Below are 22468 nucleotides of genomic sequence, written 5' to 3' on the forward strand. Positions count from 1 at the left end.
TCATGGAAACTGGGTGGTCATTTTGCTGTAGATAGGGATGGTAAATTGGAAGCATTAGGTCCCGTCCAATAGCACTTGGGTCAGAAGAAGAAAAGCTGTATTAGTTGAAATCCAGAAACAGGGGCCAAGACAAGACTAGGAATGCAAGAGGTTTATTGGGGAAAAAGATGAGGGAGGCACAGGAGGCCAGAAGAGCCATGAGACTACAGCTCAGCTGTCTCCAGTGAAAAAAAAGAGAGAAAAAAGGAAGGTTGGATAGGAAGAGTCTCAGAGCAAAGTGCAATGCTGAGAAAGGATTGGCCAGCCAGTAGGAAGTCCTCTAGTAGAAGTTACTTGTCAGGACTCGAAGGAATAGAGCTGCTTTGGTATCTCTGCTGAGCTCAGCTATGGGCTGGGAGCAGCCCATGGGCAACAAGGAGGTGGATTCAGAGTACGTTTGGGCCATCTGTCAATTAAGCTCTCTGTAGCAGATTTGAATGGCACATCTTTATGGCCACCAAAGGAGTTAATGTAAACTAAGCAAGGGTGAAGAAAGAAGTTTCTGCCCTAATAAATCTTAAGTTTGATTCAGAATATGAGACATACGATGACATTCAACTCCTTTTACTTAAGCAACTTTAGAAAAACCTAGATAATAATGTTGATGTACATAAACATTGCCAAGCATACAACCAAAAAAAGTTTGATTTCTACAACTGCGTAGGTACGTAGACATCTTAAGTTCTTCCATCTTCTGTGGTTTTTGTTTTTTTTTTCATCTTAACATTCTCCTCCAACTGCTCAACTCCCTTAATTCTTGGCATTAATGAGTATTTTATTTTATTTTATTTTATTTTATTTTATCTTATCTTATCTTATCTTATTTTATTTATTTTAGAGTAGAGGAGATGGGCAGAAGGAAAGAGAGGGAGAGAGGGAGAAAATCTTAAGCAGGCTCCACACTCAGCACAGAGTCCAATGCAGGGCTTGATCCCACAACCCCGGGATCATGACCAGAGCTGAAATCAAGAATCGGACACTCAATCATCTGAGCCACCTAGGAGCCCTAGTGATTGTTGCATTTTAAACATAAGATTTAGGGGCACCTGGGTGGCTCAACTGGTTAAGTGTCCCACTTTGGCTCAGGTCATGATCTCCAAGTTCATGGGTTCCAGCCCCACGTCAGGCTCTGTGCTGACAGCTCAGAGCCTGGAGCCTGCTTCAGATTCTGTGTCTCCCTCTCTGCCCCTCCCCCATTTGTGCACGTGTTCTCTCTCTCTGAAAAATAAACATTAAAAATTTTTAAAAAATAAATGTAAGATTTAAGACATATGCACATAGAAGCAATTTGAAAACCATACCTGTCTCTCCTTGTCACTAGAAGATGTGACAATAATGTGCCCTTCTACCTAGGAATAGAGCACAGGGAATTGGAATTCTTTTTCTGTTTTGTATATTCTTTCATTGTCTAAATGTAGATCTGAATCACAGCTCTTATCAGCTTTCTCAAGCCAACTCTCCCAACTTTGGAAATTGTATTCAGCTCTCCTTTCGGTAGGAATGGGGTATAATGTGTCTTAAAATGTTTGAGGAAATTAAAAAGAGAATTCTCTACATATTTTGGAAAAGTTTCTGCCTTCTTTGAGTCATTTGACTGCTTTGCCATATTTTATATGTCAAGAGTTATGCCTCAAAACCCGCATATTTTCTCTTACCCAACATCTAAGAAGGCGATGTTTCCCTTCATCTGAAAAGATAAGAGGCTAGTGAAGAGGGTCCCCCCAGTTATTTCTAGAATTTACTTTCATTTCTGCACTTGTTTGTAATCAATTATGGAAATGCCACAGCTTCCCTGTAGATCAAGCGCACATTCTACACAGTGCACACACTTTGATGGCATTCTTTCTGCTACTTTGTTTTAAATACATTGTTCTGTGACGTTAAATTTCTCTACATGTTTTTATTCATCTTCTATTTTTATTTTTTTGTTGTTGTTGTCATTGTTTTAATGACTCCTTGTCTTGTCAAGGTGGCTATCTGCCTTAAAGATAAAACAGGTCTTTTTAAGCATTACTTCCCTCTACCCCACACCGTAAAGGTTATTTTCCTAGGGTAATGGAGTTTCTTTTCATTGACAGTCTGGGACAGATCTTTAAATTCAGCTACATCTGGTCACCTTGCCTCAAACCATATTATAGCAGTTACTCTAAATCAAACCTGAACTACGCACGAACATCTGTACCAAGAATTATGAGGCCCAGCTGAACATTTTGGGCCCGTATGTTCCATCTCACTTCTTCCTGCTTTAACCTTTTAGCAATTATCTTTACAATCTTTAGAAATGGTAATTAAAGTTGGTAAAAGAACAAACAGAATACTGCAATGTTTTTAAGCTCCAAACACCAGGTATATAAATGTCAGTGACTTAAATATGGTTATAAGAGTGTTTTTATTAACTCCCCCCACCGATCTTCTTGGGGATCATATTTAGCCTTTCCTTGAGGGAGTATAACACTCCTAATCAGCTCACATAGTTGGAAGCCATTAGCTAGGGACACCTGAAGCCACTCCAAGAACCTTTATTTTCCCAGACAAGTATGCTATAGCAGTAGGTATGGATAGGTATATTGACATCACAGTCTGTCTAAAGACATTTAGTCACTCCCCAACAAACAACCAACAGTACTTTCAAAGGTAAATAGATGGTTTTTGAAATGGACTCTTAACAACCAAGAAAGCTGTTTTTATTCAGTGACACTGCCTCCCCGCTCCCTGTGAATGTGTGCACAAATCTGTGAATGTGTGCACACAGAGTTGCTGATCTCAGCATAAGCTGACAGAGCCTCTTCTGATTGGTGACTATGAATTTGGAGACATTCATAAATATTGTTATTTTGATACATATTCTCATATGTCTGAAATGCTTCTCCTTCTGCATTATAATGAGGAAATTTCTTTAGTAAGATTATATGCCCATAATTTTTTTCTGTTCTTTACATTCGAATTACTGTTTACTCATTTCCCCATCTTCCTATATTAGAATATTCCTACCAGGGATGAGGTTATAGGGATTAGTGGAAAGGGAGCCACTGACAGTAGGATGGATGTTCTTTTTTTTTTTTTTTTTTTTTTCATTGCATTTGGGTCCATTAGAATAGTCCTAACAGGAATAGGCTGTCAAATGATTAATTTCCTTCCCCAAATCAGAGACCCTTGTTTATTGCCAAGGGGAATTTACTAATGTCAGGCAGAGACAATTTGTTACCAAATGTCAGAACCTTTAATAAAGTTGGAAGCATCTATATATCTTTTTATTTAGATTCCACTTCTTAGTGTATTTAGTCCCAAAATTTCATTTATTATCAACTATTATCAACTATTATTTCAACTATTATCATTTTTGATTTAGATCATTATTTTAAGGGCTAGTGATAGAATAGTCATCCTTTGTCTTGATTTCCTTCAAACCAGAAGTAACTTATCCTATTATATTGGGAACAGATTTTCTCTTCCTTCCCTTGGTCTCTGAGTCACTGATTTTTAGGATCAGATTGTAATGATGTTGGGCAGCAGGGCTACCTTTGGTCTCTTTGAGTCCATATACATTCTTATTTCCTCCTATTACTTGATAAGGATTCTCAGAAATGGAACTAGAGATTTTTTGGGGGGTCAAAGAAAACTTTCTGTCCAGTTATTTATTTAATAAACATTTAACTGTCCCCCTTGTGCCAAGAACTCATAACCCTGGCATCAATCATTTCACTCTCTCTCCATTGGCATTTAAATATAGGTGTCTACTCAGCACAGTAGCTGGTTGCCTAAGTGATTTAGATGATTATTCTAATCTAATGAGAATTTACAGCATCACTATCTTAATTCTTAATTAACTATGAGCCCAAATATGGGCACAAATAGATGTTATAAAATCCTTTCAGTAGAATAAAAGTTTAACTGTGTGGTTTTCAGTGCTATACTTTGTGAGTAGTATTGAAACCTAAATCTTACCCATGGGACATAAACTTGGCTACCTTTCAGTATTCACGGAAAAACTAAATGAATAAAGAACAACAATAAACTGATAATTTGAGGGTGTGTTTGTATGTTTAAACTTCTGATATGTCTACATCCCTTTCTCCCAACCTGGAAGTAAATGGATGCCTTTCCAAGAGTGGTAAGAACATTGTAGCTGCTTCAAAGCTCTGGCCGGAATCCACTTCTATCATCAGCATTGCAATTTGTATAGAAATTTTGACTCTTCCTTGATGATGGTGGAGATTCCCAAATGTGAACCAGTTTCTCCGTGTTTTAACACCCCAAATTCTAGTCACAACCCATAGAGCAAACTTGTGAGGAGTAGGACATTCTGAAGGGGGATTCTTACCTTTTATTTCACCAATCATGTGAGCCAACAATTGTGAGTCAGAATACTAACCGGTATTCTCTGGAGCCACTGAGAGTCAGGTCAAGCAGGGGAAGGATTGTTGCTTGGTTATAATGGGACCAAATGTGAAGTACAAGACAAAGTATATGTAGACATGGTTTGAGTTTCTGACTGTATCTTAAAGTCAAATGCAAAACCTTTTGTTATTATTCACTGCCTTTGATTTTTAGTTTTAAACTACCTTTCCCTTCTTTTCCCTCTAAGGGCTAGAGAATAGAGAGTGACTTGAAAGACTTCCTTGTTTCCTGTATTTACCTATGTCCCTCTCTAAAATCTCTGTATGTTTGATCGCTCAGCCCCATTAGAGAGAACATATACCACAACAATAAATTGCTTCCATGCCTTCCTGGATCTAATGAGATTCTATTCTGGGAGCTGGTATTTCTACATTCCTGGGTTCTCTATGGAGTACTCTGGTGTGCCAACAGTCAGAAAGAGGAGTCAATGTTTGAAGCAGGAAATGAGACTGTAATTGGAGAAGCAATCTTCATCACGGGGTGCATATGCTAGCACATGACAGTTTTGTGCTTCCTGAGGAGCAGTCCTGGGGAGTCTAAAAACCCTATAGAAATAGATGTCTCAATAATGATGGCTTCTTTCTTGCCCTATTCCTGTAGGTGAATAACCAGGTTTGAATACAGCAGAGACTTGAGTTTTTTAGAGCTACAGTCTCTGGTTCATAATCCAACATAGCCATGGGCTATGTGTAAAATTCCTCCATTTCTCACATTTATGTTTTCTCATCTGCAAAACTAACACCACGGAATCTAAAACATAATGGGGTACCAGTTTTGGTGCATTTTTTTTTTATAATATGCTAACTCTATATGACTGCTAGGGGATTTTTGACATACTGGGTGTAAAGTAACCATATTTTCCAAACCCCAAATCAGGGAACCTGGTCTAACCAGGAGAAATAAAATTTTTAAAATGTGAGTTACCCCAGAAGTTTTCAAGTCACAGTCAATATTTAGTTGAATTCGGGGGCTGGGAATTGATAGCTCAAAAAGCCATAGGCTGTTCTTGGGAAAAAAATTATAATAAGTTGAATATAATGTTGTCATAAATATATTTGCATGGGGAACCAATAAAAGAATGCCTAACAATGATGAAAATTAGTATGCTTGGATTGTCCTTGTTAATATTTTCTGTTGGCATAAATAAGCCATTAAAGATAGATCCATGTCAAGGGGTTCTTATCTCAGCCCACATATCTTCTCATTCTCCAAACTGTCCCTTGGCAAGCTCATTCATGCTAAGTATCATCCACTCCCCATAGGATGCTACCACTTACATATCATCTCCAGACTGGTCTCTTTCTACTGCACAGAGCTCAGCTTTCTTTGTCCAAGGCACCTCGGACTCCACTTCTCTGGAACCAAACTCTGCATCTAACTCACATAATTGCTTGTCCCACTGTATTTCCTGTTTGTTGAAAGTGCTGCTAACCACTGTTCTTCTGCTCAAACCCAGGCAGAAAATATAGATATAACCTAAGACTTATCAGTTGCATTCAGCTGGCCACCAAATCTTCTCGTCCTTTACTTTCCTACCAGCCCCTCAGGTCTTCATGGGTTCTCATCAGGGTGATTGCAGTGATCTGAAACTGGTCACCTCATCTCCAGTCTTACCTCCTCAGAGCCACCAGGATGCACTTCTAAACTATTAAGTCCAAGCAAGACTGGCTGCTTCAGTCTTCCAGTGAGCATGATGCATAATCTGGCCTCTGTGCATGATACATGTTCTCTTCTCATCCCTTGCTCTCACGTCCCTGTGCACTCTTGCCATGCTAAATTACTTAAAACACACCAAACAGAACAAGGCATCTCAAGCCTTGTTCTCAACCCCAGGCTGTTCTTCCTAGAACAAGAATCCTCATTTACCCAATCCCATTCCCCTTGTCCAGCTAGTAAATCCCCACTCTTCCTTCAACATCACTTTAAACTCTTTCATAATCCTTCTTCAGAGAGGAAATCACCCTTGCTCTGTATTCTCCTAGCATCCTGTGCTTACCTAGAATTTTTCATTGTATTAATTAGAGCAGGTAAGCCATAGTAACAAATAATGTCTAACATGGGCAGTGGTTCCAACACGGTAGACTGTTATTTCTTGATCAGGTTACCATGTTAGATAAGCAAACGGGTCATGGGATGGCCTTCCTGCATGCAGTCATTCAGGGAGCCAGGCTAATAGAACCTCTGACACCTTTAATAATTGACTTTAGGAGCACCTGAATGTCTCAGTCGGTGAAGTGTCAGACTCTCGGTTTCTGCTCAGGTCATGATCTTGCAGTTCATGGGATCTAGCCCCATGTCGGGCTCCATGCTGTTAGCATAGAGCCTGCTTGGGATTCTCTCTCTCTCCTTCTCTTTCTCTGCCCCTCCCCCACTTGGACATGCTTGCAGGCACTGGTGCTCTCTCTTTCTCAAAATAAATAAACTTTAAACAAACAAACAAAAACCAATTGACTTAAGATTTCCTCGAGGCTGTCTCCATGCAAAACGGACCCGAGAGCAACAGAGCATGGAGGAAGCAATGTGGGAGATTTTTATGAGCAGGCCTGGTGTATCACCCCTCACTTCTACCAGCTAAAACTCAGCCACCTTAACTGCAAAGGAGGCTAGGAAATGTGCTCTAGGTGTACCAATGATAATGAAAAGTTGTAGCTTTTGGTGAACATCTAGGAGACTCTGTCAGAGCCAAGTACTTGTTAGGATAGTGCCCTGAAAGGAAGAAATATGCCCCATAGTAAAGCTCCTGGCACTTGACAGCACTTGAGTAAATGTGTGTACATATGACACACATAAATGTGTGTACCTATGTGTACATATGACAAAACAAATGGGTAAAATACTACTTTGGATTTAAAGAATAATTTAAAAAATCAGATTGAAATAGAGGTATAAGATTTACATATTTATGTATCTTTATTTATGTATCTCCTCCATTAAAATAGTATTTCTAAAACATATAGAATATAATAATTACTATCTATGGTTGATAGATACAGATATTCAAAACTGTGTTTAATCCATCAAACTTGTATGTTTTTATCTATTCTCAATATTAAATTGAATTTTAGTTTAATTAAGACCTGCTGCCTTGTTATCACATAAAAGTATTTGGGAAGTTGAACATTTTGGTAAGAATTGTGAGTCTTATAAAATGTCAATGTTCTTAGGAAATACGAACAAGCAGAATGCTTTCTAAAACAAATACACAGCTATGACTGAAAGTTAAAGTATAAATCAAATGGACAAAGTATTTGCTGATTATCCTTCCTTTTTGTGGCATTGAGTATTCAGTATTTCTATGTGACACCTCACTTTCTCTTTTGGCAGACATTTGAGTCATTTTGTCTATTTCTTTAATCAGTGTAACAAAAGAAACCTGGTTTTTTGTTTGTTTGTTTTGTTTATTTTGTTTTGTTTTTACAGGCACAAGAGTTCTCCCAAAGCAAATGCCCATAAGTTTATTAGTCTCTTCAGATTTTAGCTTTTAAAAACTATAGCATTACATGACTTAAGATGGCCACCATTTTGAATCATGGAGTTAGAATTCAAAATGGCCTCGGATTGTTGGAGAAATGATTAATGAAATGTTAACTTTAGTAATGATCAACATACATTAGTCCTCTTGCAAACAGTAACATTAAAACACATCAATTCTAGGTTACTTTAAATTCAGGTTTTAGGGGTGCCTGAGTGGCACAGGTGGTCAAGCACCTGACTCTGGTTTTCAGCTCAGGTCTTGATCTCAGGGTCATGAGTTCAAGCCCCACATTGGCCTGTGTGTCTGGCATATACGCCTACTTAAGAAAAAAGAAAAAAAGAAAATAAAGTAAAATAAAATAAAATAATTTTCATTCTGACCTTTTTGAGAAAAGTTTGCACAAATGAGACTTTTCTTTATCTAGAACTTAAACAACTGTGAGTGGCCCTGAGCACTGAGCCCATGAATTTGCAATGCACCCAACAGGAAGTAGAGAATCCCTGAAAGCTTCTGATCAGGGAAGTTACAGGGTCAAGACAGGTTTTGAAGTATATGTAACTAAAGACTCAAGGAATGATTGCCCCTGATGAGAAAATAAATGAGAAATTTAATTTTAAATGTAACAGGAATAAGTTGGGTTAACCAGAAGGAAATGTTTCCAAGAATTAGTCTGCAATTCTAGCTCTGCTTCATTAGTACTGGTTGATTCTTATGAAATAGTGTAGGAAACACTAGTAAAACAATGAAACAAGATAACCCCTCACTGGCCCTGCCTCTTGATGATTATATCAATTTTCTGTTGCTGCCATAACAAATTACCACAGATTTAATGGCTGAAAACCATACATAAGTACTATCTCATGATTTCTGTAGGTCAGAAGTTTGGCAAGGCATGGCTGGATTCTCCATTCAGAGTCTCACTGGGCTAAAATCAAAGTATTGGCCAAAGATGTAGCTCTTCTTTAGGGCAAAGGGCCTTTTCCAAGCTCTCCATTGTTGGCAGAACATATTTTCTTCTCATGCTTCCCATGTGCCCCGTTGATCTTCAAGCCAAAATGACAGGTTAGGTCCTTGTCACGCTTTGAATTTTTTTTGACTTTCTCTCCTGCCCTCAGCCCAGACAAAGTTCTGTTTTTAAGGCATTCTGTGATTATATAGGGTCCACTTGGTTAATCCAGACTACTAACCCTATTTTGAAGTCAACTAGTAAGTAAACTTAATTACAGCTGCAAAGCTCTTTTGCCATGTTAAGCAATGTATTCTCAGATATGATACTAGGGTGTCAAGGGGCCCAAGATTCTGTCTACCCCAATGATACCAACTATGCTGTGTAACAGAGGTCATTTAAATATAAATTATAGATGAGGTGCCTGGGTGGCTCAGTCGGTTAAGCAGCTGACTTCAGCTCAGGTCATGATCTCGCAGTCCGTGAGTGGGAGCCCCGCGTCGGGCTCTGTGCTGACAGCTCAGAGCCTGGCGCCTGTTTCAGATTCTGTGTCTCCCTCTCTCTGACCCTCCCCTGTTCATGCTCTGTCTCTCTCTGTCTCAAAAATAAATAAACGTTAAAAAAAATTAAAAAAAAATTATAGAAAGTTATATTCCTTTCCAAAGGGCTTAAGGATTAAAAATATTTTAATTTATTATGAATTACTACAGACATTTCAAGAAGGCATAAATTAACATGATGAACAGCCTCATATTCTGGGGTGGTTTTTTTTGGGTGTTCATATTTTATTTTTATTTTTTTATTTTTTTTTCAATATATGAAATTTGTCAAATTGGTTTCCATACAACACCCAGTGCTCATCCCAAAAGGTGCCCTCCTCAATACACATTACCCACCCTCCTCCCCCACCCCCCACCAACCCTCAGTTTGTTTTCAGTTTTTAAGAGTCTCTTATGCTTTGGCTCTCTCCCACTCTAACCTCTGCTTTTGTTTTTTTTTTTCCTTCCCCTCCCCCATGGGGTTCTGTTAAGTTTCTCAGGATCCACATAAGAGTGAAACCATATGGTATCGGTGTTTCTCTGTATGGCTTATTTCACTTAGCATCACACTCTTCAGTTCCATCCACATTGCTACAAAGGGCCATATTTCATTCTTTCTCATTGCCATGCAGTACTCCATTGTGTATATAAACCGCAAGTTCTTTATCCATTCATCAGTTGATGGACATTTAGGCTCTTTCCATAATTTGGCTATTGTTGAGAGTGCTGCTATAAACATTGGGGTACAAGTGCCCCTATGCATCAGTACTCCTGTATCCCTTGGGTAAATTCCTAGCAGTGCTATTGCTGGCTCATAGGGTAGGTCTATTTTTAATTTTTTGAGGAACCTCCACACTGTTTTCCAGAGTGGCTGCACCAATTTGCATTCCCACCAACAGTGCAAGAGGGTTCCCGTTTCTCTACATCCTCGCCAGCATCTATAGTCTCCTGATTTGTTCATTTTGGCCACTCTGACTGGCGTGAGGTGGTATCTGAGTGTGGTTTTGATTTGTATTTCCCTGATGAGGAGCGATGTTGAGCATCTTTTCATGTGCCTCTTGGCCATCCGGATGTCTTCTTTAGAGAAGTGTCTATTCATGTCTTCTGCCCATTTCTTCACTGGGTTATTTGTTTTTTGGGTGTAGAGTTTGGTGAGCTCTTTATAGGTTTTGTATACTAGCCCTTTGTCCGATATGTCATTTGCGAATATCTTTTCCCATTCCGTTGGTTGCCTTTTAGTTTTGTTGGTTGTTTCCTTTGCTGTGCAGAAGGCTTTTATCTTCATAAGATCCCAGTAGTTCATTTTTGCTTTTAATTCCCTTGCCTTTGGGGATGTGTCAAGTAAGAAATTGCTATGGCTGAGGTCAGAGAGGTCTTTTCCTGCTTTCTCCTCTAAGGTTTTGATGGTTTCCTGTCTCACATTTAGGTCCTTTATCCATTTTGAGTTTATTTTTGTGAATGGTGTGAGAAAGTGGTCTAGTTTCAACCTTCTGCATGTTGCTGTCCAGTTCTCCCAGCACCATTTGTTAAAGAGGCTGTCTTTTTTCCATTGGATGTTCTTTCCTGCTTTGTCAAAGATGAGTTGGCCATACGTTTGTAGGTCTAGTTCTGGGGTTTCTATTCTATTCCATTGGTCTATGTGTCTGTTTTTGTGCCAATACCATGCTGTCTTGATGATTACAGTTTCGTAGTAGAGGCTAAAATCTGGGATTGTGATGCCTCCTGCTTTGGTCTTCTTCTTCAAAATTCCTTTGGCTATTCGGGGCCTTTTGTGGTTCCATATGAATTTTAGGATTACTTGTCCTAGTTTCGAGAAGAATGCTGGTGCAATTTTGATTGGGATTGCATTGAATGTGTAGATAGCTTTGGGTAGTATTGACATTTTGACAATATTTATTCGTCCAATCCATGAGCACAGAATATTTTTCTATTTCTTTATATCTTCTTCAATTTCCTTCATAAGCTTTCTCTAGTTTTCAGCATACAGATCTTTTGCATCTTTGGTTAGATTTATCCCTAGGTATTTTATGCTTCTTGGTGCAATTGTGAATGGGATCAGTTTCTTTATTTGTCTTTCTGTTGCTTCATTATTAGTGTATAAGAATGCAACTGATTTCTGTACATTGATTTTGTATCCTGCAACTTTGCTGAATTCATGTATCAGTTCTAGCAGACTTTTGGTGGAGTCTATCGGATTTTCCATGTATAATATCATGTCATCTGCAAAAAGTGAGGAACAGCCTCATATTCTTAATGATGTTACCAATACCATAAAAAGGTATAAAATTTAAAAGATATAAAAATTGAAAAGTTAAACTAATATGAATATAATATAGTACCTATTTATAATATTCATTACAGATATAAAAGTTAAACTAATATGAAGATAATATGAAGATAATACCATACCCATTTATAATATCCATTACAGATATTATAAATATCATCAAAGAAATTCATGTAAGTTAAAAGCTTGCATTTTAATTGTTCCTTGAGCAGAATGTGCTTTTGATAATAATAATGTTGAATGATTACTATATGTAAATCACTGTACTAAGTATACTACATGTATTCTTTCCTGTCTTCTCAGCAATTCAAAAATGCTGATATCATTCTTATTTTACATTGAGTAAACTGAGGTTCAGAGAGGTAGTGGGAAGCCTGGGTGAATTAGTTGTTCCTGGGATTTATAGGAGTTACTCAACTATTTGTCCTTCACCAAAGGAGGTTTGAGTAGCTCAGTAGCACAATGTGATAATGATAAGAAAGGGGTTTTAGAGTCAGACCTGTATTTGAGTCCTCATTTCAACACTTACACTTGACAAATTCCTGAAACCCTTTTGCCTCCAGTTCCTAATTTGTAAAGTGTGGCTAATAACAGTCACCTCCTGGGGCTGGTGCAAGATAACATGTGTAAAGAACCTGGTATGTGATAAGCTCTAGATAAAAGCTCTCCAATACTTCCCTCCAGAGTAGCTGAAGAGCATCTGTTTCTAAATCATTTGAATAACTTGGAAAGTCAGTTATGTGCCCAGGCCAGCTTCTCCTTATCTGGTAGATATGTAACAGGTTATCAAGATTCACCTAGATGCTCAGATCCATGGGATAGATCCCTGTGGGTCCAAGATACCTGTACAGCACATAAATATGGATAGCCCAATAGAATACATCTAGGCACCTGACCACACTTGATCTGGCCTGAAAGATAACTTACAATCACTGAATTTTGACATCGCACACCAGTCAATTAAGAGGTGCCAACTTAGCAGTGGACTTTCCTGGCATCCATCCAAGGAGTCACATGCCAGAATATTCTAGCGGCTCTCACATTAATATGTATTTGCGTGCATTGTTTTTGATTGCTCTAATCAGACTTGAAACGAATCCAAGAAGTTTCCTCAACTCAGAGACATTAATTCTTCAATGTTCCCCTCCCTCCAGGCTTTGTCTGAAGGCTGAATTTGCTATCTTATCTCCCTAGGTATGCGGAGACCAAAGCCAAGGAGCTGTTTTCCTGAGGGAATTTACGCTAATTCGAAGAGAGAGCCTTCATGAAGATTTCCTGTCTGACCTCTTGAATAGTCACAAAACTGAAGACCCGGTATAGTGTCTCTTTTATTTATTCTTAGAAACACTATAGTTCTGTCGCTAATTTTGACTTGTGGTGGTGGTTGGTTTTAGCAAATCCAAAGAGGTCTGGATGGTATTTTCTCATATCCGTGACCAGAGGGAAGCAAAGCAATACCTCAGTGGACAGACTGTATGGGGCAACATTCTACCCTCTCCTGGGTCTGGCAAGCCTCAAACATTTTACTTGAGCATTAAAGTTTGTTTGGGGCAACGTGTGGAGGATTCACATTAAAATGACTGATGTTTTGCCAGCGAGTCTGAATATGAAATGATAATCATTTAAATGAGTGAAGAAAAAAAAGGAGATTTATACGTAAATTGTTTTATGAGTCAGTGGAAATTCCACCATCTTCCCATACTGGTTTCTTTGTGGATATTTTTACTTCAAAGTGTTAGTCATATTTATTTTATGAAAGTTTGTTTCTCTGGTGGTGGTTTTGGAAAAAAAAAAAAAAATGAAAGTCTCCAAAGTGAACTCTGAGATGAAAACAAGTAGTATAGTTGACTGTTGATGTCAAGATTCAGGGTCCACTCTACTTGCAAATCAAGTCATAATTTGTATTCTGTGCTTTGTTGTGAGAATTGGATGGATAACTTCGGAAAGTTTCAAATGTGGCTCTTCATTGTGATGACCTTGTGCTCGAAAGGGACCACACTGGAATTAGAGATTTCTTCTCCACTCAGAAAATAATGACTTAGGTCATGTCCAAAGCAAACACACAAGTGGCTTTATTTCTACCTCTTGTGTCCTGCCCCCTTATAGCCTCTCTCCGGAGGGTGTTTTGGGCACATTAATCTCACAAACTTCTAGATACTGAGTAAATCTGCTCTCTCAGTAGCCACTCATGGTCAGCTCTTACTGTTTCTGTCATTTCCATCTTCTCTGTGACAGACATTTATATTCTTTTCAAAGCTTGTGCCCCAACATGGACAAGAACAGTGGGAAAGCTTCCCAAAAGAACTATAATTTTCATGTGGTTCATATATATATGTATTTCTCAGTAAACTCAGAAAATGCAGAGCCTGCCTATTAAACTTTTATTGTTTGCTCAAGGCTTTTTTTGTGTGTTATCTACTATGGTACACACACATTGCCACCTAAGTTTTATTACTTCTTTCTGAGAACATTATCTTGTCATTATATTTTAACTTTGCCCCATTTGGTGTTATGCAAAATCTGAACTATGTTAGCTCACTTCAGATTTGGTTTATGAAAAGTCCTGTTAAGTACTGCTCCGTGGATACCATATGCAAACCTCATAAGCAAGTCTAATTATTACGTAATTTATACCGTAAAGGAAATTGAATAATATGAACTAGTTACGAACATAATGGAATTGTCATAGCGGTGCCACTAAAAACAATTTTGGTCACTTGGCAAGCATTGAAGGGTGTCATGAACATTATTATTACATAGGATTACATTGATTTACATCATAATGAAAACTGTTCATGCTGCAGAATTTTCTCAAACTCACTGAGGTCATAAGTAATTGAGTGGGCGGTAGCATTTAACCTGAAAGAGGAATTACCTACCAGCACAAATAGTCAGAACTGGGGTTGTATAAGAAAATGGCAGGGAAGAGAAAAGATCAAAGCTTCCTGAATACCAGAAGCTAATCCAGTCTCCTAATAAATTTATGTAATTCTAACAATTTCTTTGGAAGGTATGTCTCTCTATCTGAGAACTTTGCTTGGCCCATAGGATATAAAACTTTGCAAGTATAACTTTATTTTCTAGATAGGCATTGAAAGATCAATCACCACAGTCTCAGTGTTTGTCTAAGGGGAAGAGTTCAAACAGGAGTAGTTACTTGTATCAATAGCCAGAACAGTGAAATTCCCTTTGTGGCCAGGTATATATGAGTTTCTGCTACATCGCGGGGAAACTCTGCAACAGGATGGGGGAATCATCAAGGAGAAAACTTCCTGGTATAGCTTGCAAAACCACTTCACAAAGGCAAACGGGTAAGAGGAAAAATGGTTGAGTCATAATCTATTTGTCCAATTCTATCTGCTTACAGTCTGCTTACAAGTAAATTCTCCTTAATAGCCCAGGGACATCCATGATCATATTTCACTGCCCCTACCGGATTAGCAGCTCTACTCCTTGAGATGGGGGTCCATGTTGACTCTCACCTCCTTAGCACCCACCCCTGCACTTGCATATGATAAGTGCTCAGTTGTGGCAAGTGTTGATGGAAAAAACCCACCATGACTATTCTTAGCTTTTTTTTTTTAATTGAAAACATGGTGAGAATTCCATCGCAGGCTACTCCTGAAAAGGGCCTTATATATGTGAAAATCCTTCTAAATGCAAAGTGTTCTTGTTAAAATAGTATGAATAACTTCAGTTTTTAATGAGGTGATGAAAGAACATTTGGGATTATCTTCATGATGTCCTTTCAAGTCAGTGTATATGTTTGTAACAAAGAATGTGAATATGGGGTTTGCCTACTGGAAATTTATAGTTGTGGAAGTAACAAATTTATCCCTAATATGCATAACATCTTGGACAGAAGTGGCGTTCAGTGTAGGAAACACCCTGTCACACTTTTGTTTAAAATAATTGCTATCCTCATTTTAGGTCTTTCATTTTTCTTCTCTCATGACCTTTCTTTATCCTTTCAAATAATTTTTGAAAACCAGAGCAGCCTGACTTGACTTATTTGTGGATCTCTTTCACTCAAAAGCTTATTTTGGTCATTTTTGACCTTAAAGTGACACTTCCTCAACTAGGGTCTCTTGGCACAGATTGACTTTTACATTGAATTAGAAAAACTTTCTAGTTAACTTTCTCTCCAAGGGCTAATTCCACTCTCCACATTTTGAAAAGCAGTCTAAGGGAGCCATTTGTCTAGAATCCACAGCAGGCGACTAAACTTCTAATCATTGTCTGAAACTCTGCATGTATGTGATTTGCATTGTTTGCAGAAATAGGATGTTTGTCAAAGGCTGTTATTCATTATTGGAAGAGTGGAGGGATAGATCATGTTGTCTTTGATTGTGAGCTGGATACAAAATTCGGATAACAACATGAAATTCACTACAAAATGGGATTTTCTTCAGTATGTAATTTAGGGCAAACCTCATTTGCCTGCAGCTTTGTGGTTCACAAAGCAGTTATTTAAGCCATCTTGTACCTAAATGAAAGTAATTTGAATAATTTCTTATTTAATAATAATTTATTATGTTATTTAAATTGAGGGTAGAATGTTCCTTTAATGACTGGTGAAATAGAGGTGAGCTTTCAGGAAGGGATGCTCAAAAAGGCCTATTTTTAATAATTGTGTGTGAAAAGGGAGTTTGTTTTTAAGGTCAAGTCGGTAATTCTCCAAAACTTAACTGAAACAAAAAATGCAGTTGATTAAAAACGGTTCTGCTTTAGAGTAAATTATTTTTTCTTACTCAGTTTAGGCAGGGGAGCTGGTAGGGACAAGTATTATTTCTATGAACTGAAAAATGAGTTCAACCAACACATAAACACTTACGTAAAATGGAATATAACTGTTTCCATATGTTCTCAAGGTGTTCACCACCCTCCTCCCCAACCTGCCAAGGGAAAGGAAACACTGGAATTTAACTGCTAACGTCTGAAGATAATAACTTAATTTGCTTAATTGTACTTCTCAACTGGCTACTATTTTAGAGTATTTAGTGGACCTAAGCACAAGGAGGTAGCCATGTGTCAAAAGCATTTAAGTTACTGAACGTGAGCAATGACCCCCTTTGTTGACCTCTCACTAGCATCTTCCCACCTGAACCTATTCCGCACGCCCTGGACAGAATTGCCTTTTCCCAGAACAAATAGTTGGATCTGTTTGTTCCCCCTAAGTGTTTGTGGAATAAAGAGTAGAAGGAATTTAACATTTAATGGCAAATGTACACGCTCAAAGTGTCATGCGACTTCCCAAAGCCTTATTGATGAGGGACCAACGTATTTTTTTCTTAACTGATTTTATATAAAGAAGAAATGTGCAGTCATATTGAAGGAGCCAGGTGTTTAAAAAGTAGAAGTCCAGGGCGCCTGGGTGGCTCGGTCGGTTAATCGTCCGACTCTTGGTTTCAGCTCAGGTCATGATCTCACGGTTTGTGCATTCGAGCCCTGCATTGGGTTCTGTGCTGACAGCACAGAGCCTGCCTGGGATTTTCTCTCTCCCTTTCTCTCTGCCTCTCTTCCACTCTCTCTGTTTCTCAAAATAAATAAACTTAAAAAAATTTTAAATAAATAAGTAAATAATGGAAGTCCATTTCAATTCAATGTGTAATTTTTATGGCACACTTATAGGTATAACTTGAATTGGCGATCCCTTGGGAAAATATACTGAGACAGAAAGAGTAGATTTGGTTTCTAGTACATTTGCTAGTTCATGTTATATAATATGATGTCACCAAGAAAAAATCAGAACACCCTACAAATTATATATATGTCGCCCTTTGAGGGTTTTAAATATTTTACTTGCCTGTGTTTGCAAGACTTATCTAATGCATTCTGACTCTACCAGTCATGAACTGTTGAAAAAAATTACTTTAAGTTCAGTATATGAATATTTTATATAACTTCACATTTTCTGATTATTTTTTGATATTTGAAACCAGTACTCCACATCATTTCTACATTTCTGTCAGGACAGAGGAAGCTTGGAGAAGGCCAAATATGCACCAAGCACTTTCCTAAGGAGTTTATACAAATTTCTCAGAACAACCTGAGATAGGCAATAGTAGCTCCATTTTCAGTTGTGATGACCAATTGGGAATGTAATTTTTGAAAGATACCACTCATAATTGCAACAAAACTATAAGAATGTAGGTCTGAAAAAGATATTAAACCTGAATGGAATGTCAATGAATAACTCAAACATGGATTTTATTAATAGCATGCTAATACTCATTGAAGATATATGTTCAATATTACTAGTCATCAGGGATGTACAAATTAAAACAACAAGGATACAGCATTGATGCCCATCAGATTGGCAAAAAATTAAGAGTTGACAAAGGCATTATCAGTGAGCAAGAAAGATAGTAAGACACAGTCCTATATTGCTGTTGGGGTATAAATCGGAATAGCCAGTTTAAAGAGCAACTTTCTAGTATCTGTAAAGTGGAGTATATGCGTGTCCTAAATCCCACCAATTTCTCTTTAGGAATGTACCCTAGAGAAACACTTACACAGATATCAACAAAGTGTTAAATGTTATGGCCTAAAATTGAAAGAAAACCTTAAATATTCATTAGAAGGTAAATAGATGAACTACTAGTGGTTTATTTAAAAAAGAAAATACTGTAGGCGCAGTTAAAATAAATGACTGGATCTGTATACATTGGATCAATCTCAAAAATATAGTGTTGAGGGGAAATGGTACCACTTCATAATATATAATTTGTATCAATTTGAGTATCACATAAATATTTATTAGATGTTCAGAAGAAATGATTATGTAGAAAAACAAGGGTGCGAAAAATTTGCTCCAACAACGTCACGTTGGTGACTCTGCATAGGAAGAAAAGAAGGCATCAGGTTGGGGCCATGTGCATGGTACACTTTAATCATATCCATATTTTATTTTTCAAAGAAGAATATGATAAGATGTTACTATATGTTTACATTGAGAATGGTCACAAAGAAAGTTTATTATTCCTTGCACTTTTTATGTTTGGAATATTTTTAAATACATGTATAATAAAACCTTCAGGGTAATGTCTGGCAAAAATCAGCACCAAATGAATGCTGTTTTTATTAGCAGTGGTTGAACTGGCAAATCATTGAAACAAAGAGACAAAACTCAGTGCCCAAGATTTAATATATACACTATTCCCATTTTTGCTTCAGAATATAATTAAGGAGTAGTCAAATGTATGACAACAGAATACAAGATCATGGGGCCTCCTATCAGTTCATGAACTGCAGCTCCAGTAAATAATGTCAGGATGATGAATCTCAGTATTTAAGGAGAAGGACTACTTCTTTACCCTTGACCTTTGTAATTAACTGGAAAAAAAAAACCCATTATCCTCAGGGGGAAAATTTTTTTTTTCTTTTTCAATTTCTAATTTCTTTGCAACTTATACAGTTCCTATCTTTTGTTTATGCGATGTCCATCATTTGCTAGGATTCTGTCATTTACTGCAAACACAAATAGATATCAAGATTAATTATCTAAAGGGCACTGGAGGTAATATAATGTGAAGCATTAAAAATTTCAACTCTCGGGGTGTCTGGGTTGCTCAGTTGGTTAAGTTCCCAACTCTTGATTTCAGCTCAGGCCATGATCTCGCAGTTTGTGAGTTCAAGCCCCACATAGGGCTCTGCGCTGACAGTGGGGAGGCTGCTTGGGATTCTCTGTCTCCCTTTCTCTCTCTCTGCCCTCCCCCACTTGCTCTCTATGTCTCAAAATAAATAAATAAATAAATATTAAAAAAACCTCAACTCTCATGCAAGCAGATTTTTAAGAGCAATCAACCTCTCAAATAAAAAAATGTACTTCTTTTAAAAAATTAACATCAGTTAGAAATATATAAATAACAGGTGTGAATTTTAGGACTCTGTTAGAGTGCATTTTCAGGTTTCACACTCTGAGATCCTCCCCAAAGAAACTTTGTCAGCACTGATGAAATTTCAGTATTAAATAAATTCTTCCTAGTTCACTCCAACTTTGTTCCTTTAAACTAGTATTCAAATTCCTGAGATAGTCTCCACTGACAGTTATCCTAAAGTAAGAGAGAATACTTCGAAATGAATATCGGATATCTTCAGTAAAAGTTATAAATGTGAGGAGCTGACTCTTTGCTGCTTTTCTCTGGAACTTGGCTAATAAGCATAAACTCCTCAGATTTAAATTGCTCCTCAGAAAATCACTTGGGGCACCAAAGAATAATTTATTGCTTCCTTAATATAAAGAGCTAATTCATCTCGTGAAAAGACCAATAACTTTCAAAGGAGTTCCTCAGCTGTTCTAAGGTGGTACTGAAACTATCAGCCCGTGTGATGACTTTCAATGCCTATCTGTAACAGACCATTTTGATGACGTAGTTGTGTATGGAGGTGCTGTCCATCAGTAGCTGCAAGTAGCTGGGGCGGGGGTGGGGGGGGGGCAGTTGCTGACTCCTCCAACAGCTGGACAAGGTCATTTGACACCAGGCATCTGTATAAGGAGACCCTGAGTAGAATCGGAGAGGTCAGAGGACAGCCTAATGGAATCTTGTAACTGAGAGTCCACATTCTGTCACTTGAATTTAAGAAAGTATGAAAGAATACTGTGGGTTGTGGGCAAGGACAAAATGACCTTTTGATGCAGCACATCCTTTTAAAGTTTATATAATCTTCTAATTGGATAGACATGATTTTTTTAAGTAGGTGCTATTTCAGAGTAGGTAGAAATGTAGGCCTTTAAACTGAGATTGTAATTGGGTTGACCAATTGAAGCAAAAATTAAAAGGACATTATTTACTAGCATGATATTATTGCATAAATGTAATCTCCAAATGTTGGTTTTAAAATTCTGTATGCCATTCTACCTTCATTAATAGTAACTTTTTTTTTTAACTAACTTTTAAGTAAGAAGGTCATGTTTTTGTTCGGTTTAGAAAATAATAGCAATATTACTCAATGAAAAGTTTTGAAAGGAGTACATTTCAGTTTTTCTTTTTGTTATCTTATTAAGTTTGATTTCAACTTGATATTGACAAAGGACAAAACAAATACTCTCAAAAAAAAAAAAGATCTTTTACTTACATCACTTAAATATACATATGTAACTTCTGCTAAGCGAAGATATCTTTATCTACAATTAAATCGTTTTACCAAAACTAATAATGTGAGATTTGATGTAAAAGTGTCATTTATGGAGCCTAAGACCCGAGGAGAGGTTGTGTTGTTGGGATGAGAGGCTTTATTTCGAACTGGCTGTGAGACTTTAGGCAAGTCATGTTTCTTCCTGAACCTCATTTTCCTGACTTTTAAAATAAATACACTCTGGATGGCTTTGCACCTCTAGAATACTGCATCTCAAAGTAGATAATTAATGGAAACTTCAGATTCCTTAACATTGTTATTTGATGATGTATTTTTACAGAATTAAAAAAATGTTTATTTATTTTTGAGAAAAAGAGAGAGAGAGAGAGAGAGAATGGGAATCCCAAGCAGGCTCCTCACTGTCAGCACAGAGCCTAATGCGGGGCTCAAACCCACAAACCGTGAGATCGTGAGCTGAGCTTGAAACCAAGAGTTGAATGTTTAACTGATTGAGCCACCCAGGCACCTCATTATATTTTTTGATTACCACTCAAGTTATCTTTTATGTCAGAACCGGTTATGTGTTTCTAGATTCAGATCTTCCTACACCTGTGATAGATTCACCTTCCTTCCCAGTTCTCTACAAATACCCACTGTCTGCCTACACAATCTACATGTACCTTTACCAACATAATATCATTGAAAGCTCCACGTTGCCCTTCACATAATGAGTACTTGTATGTCAAAGCCAATTATATGTTTCAGGAAAGCTGAGTTCCTCAAACACAGTTTAATGTCAAAACCCCTTAGTGTGGTCCCTCCTTAACTTTAACCTTATTTCTGACAACATCCATTTAGACCTTCTTCACTCCAGCTCGCTGAGACCACGCTTTGTTCCCATATGCAATTATCAGCTCAGGGCTTTGCTCATAGGGCCTGTTCCTGGTATGTCCTTCTTCCCTCTTCTCTAGACTTGTCTTTATTGACCCAGCTCAAATTTCCCTTGCTCCAGGAAACTGGCTCACAGGATGGGCTTGTCTCTCCAAATTCCTACAGCATTCACCATCTTTGCTTATGGAGCCAGCCAGGGCTCTGCCTTCTCAGGCTGCCCAGAGAACCCTATGCAAATGTGAAGAGTTCATGACTCAGGCTCAGGACAGTCCACTGTCAGTCCACAATCTACAGGGATGATCTGCCCAAGGGAGAATATTAGTGCAAGTCTGGGAAAAGAAACAGGAAATTGTGAAATCTCAGAGGGTCGAATATGGTGGAGGGATGGAGGAGAGGGGAAGGGCAAGTGAGGGTTTGACTAGAGGTGCACTGGGGCACAAGGCAGTCAGAAAATTCAGACTAGGAGTTAATTCTGGGGTCCCGTTCCAAGAATATTGCCCATTGGTTGTAGCATCCCTCCTACTTTGTGTCTCTATTTATGTTTTCATATATATAGACCATCTTCCCTAGATATCTTTTAAACAAGGACTATGTTTTACAATACTTGGTTTGCCCAGCACACAGAAGAGTGCGTGAAGAATAATAATAATAACACAACAATGAAAATAACAGCAATGAGAATATGAACTGTCATTTATTGTCCATACTTTCTGTACCAGGTGTTTCCTAAAGCACTTTGCATTCATATTTCATTAATCCTAAGAAGAGGGTGCTATCCCCTCCTAACAGGTGAAGAAATGAAGAAGGAAAGAAAC

The 22468-nt window shown here is 37.8% G+C and overlaps 1 protein-coding gene across 3 annotated transcripts in view; it reads left to right on the forward strand.

The window, feature by feature from the left end:
- ADAMTSL1 (ADAMTS like 1) overlaps positions 1-22468 on the forward strand; it is an 890060-nt gene that overhangs the window by 234304 nt on the left and 633288 nt on the right. For all 3 annotated transcript variants that reach the window (XM_043567319.1, XM_043567318.1, XM_043567320.1), the window contains exon 2: positions 12879-12998. In XM_043567319.1, coding sequence (XP_043423254.1) covers positions 12879-12998 — 120 coding nt within the window. The remainder of the gene's footprint in view (positions 1-12878; positions 12999-22468) is intronic.

The sequence above is a fragment of the Prionailurus bengalensis genome, chromosome D4, assembly GCF_016509475.1.
Source record: "Prionailurus bengalensis isolate Pbe53 chromosome D4, Fcat_Pben_1.1_paternal_pri, whole genome shotgun sequence".
NCBI lineage: Eukaryota > Metazoa > Chordata > Mammalia > Carnivora > Felidae > Prionailurus > Prionailurus bengalensis.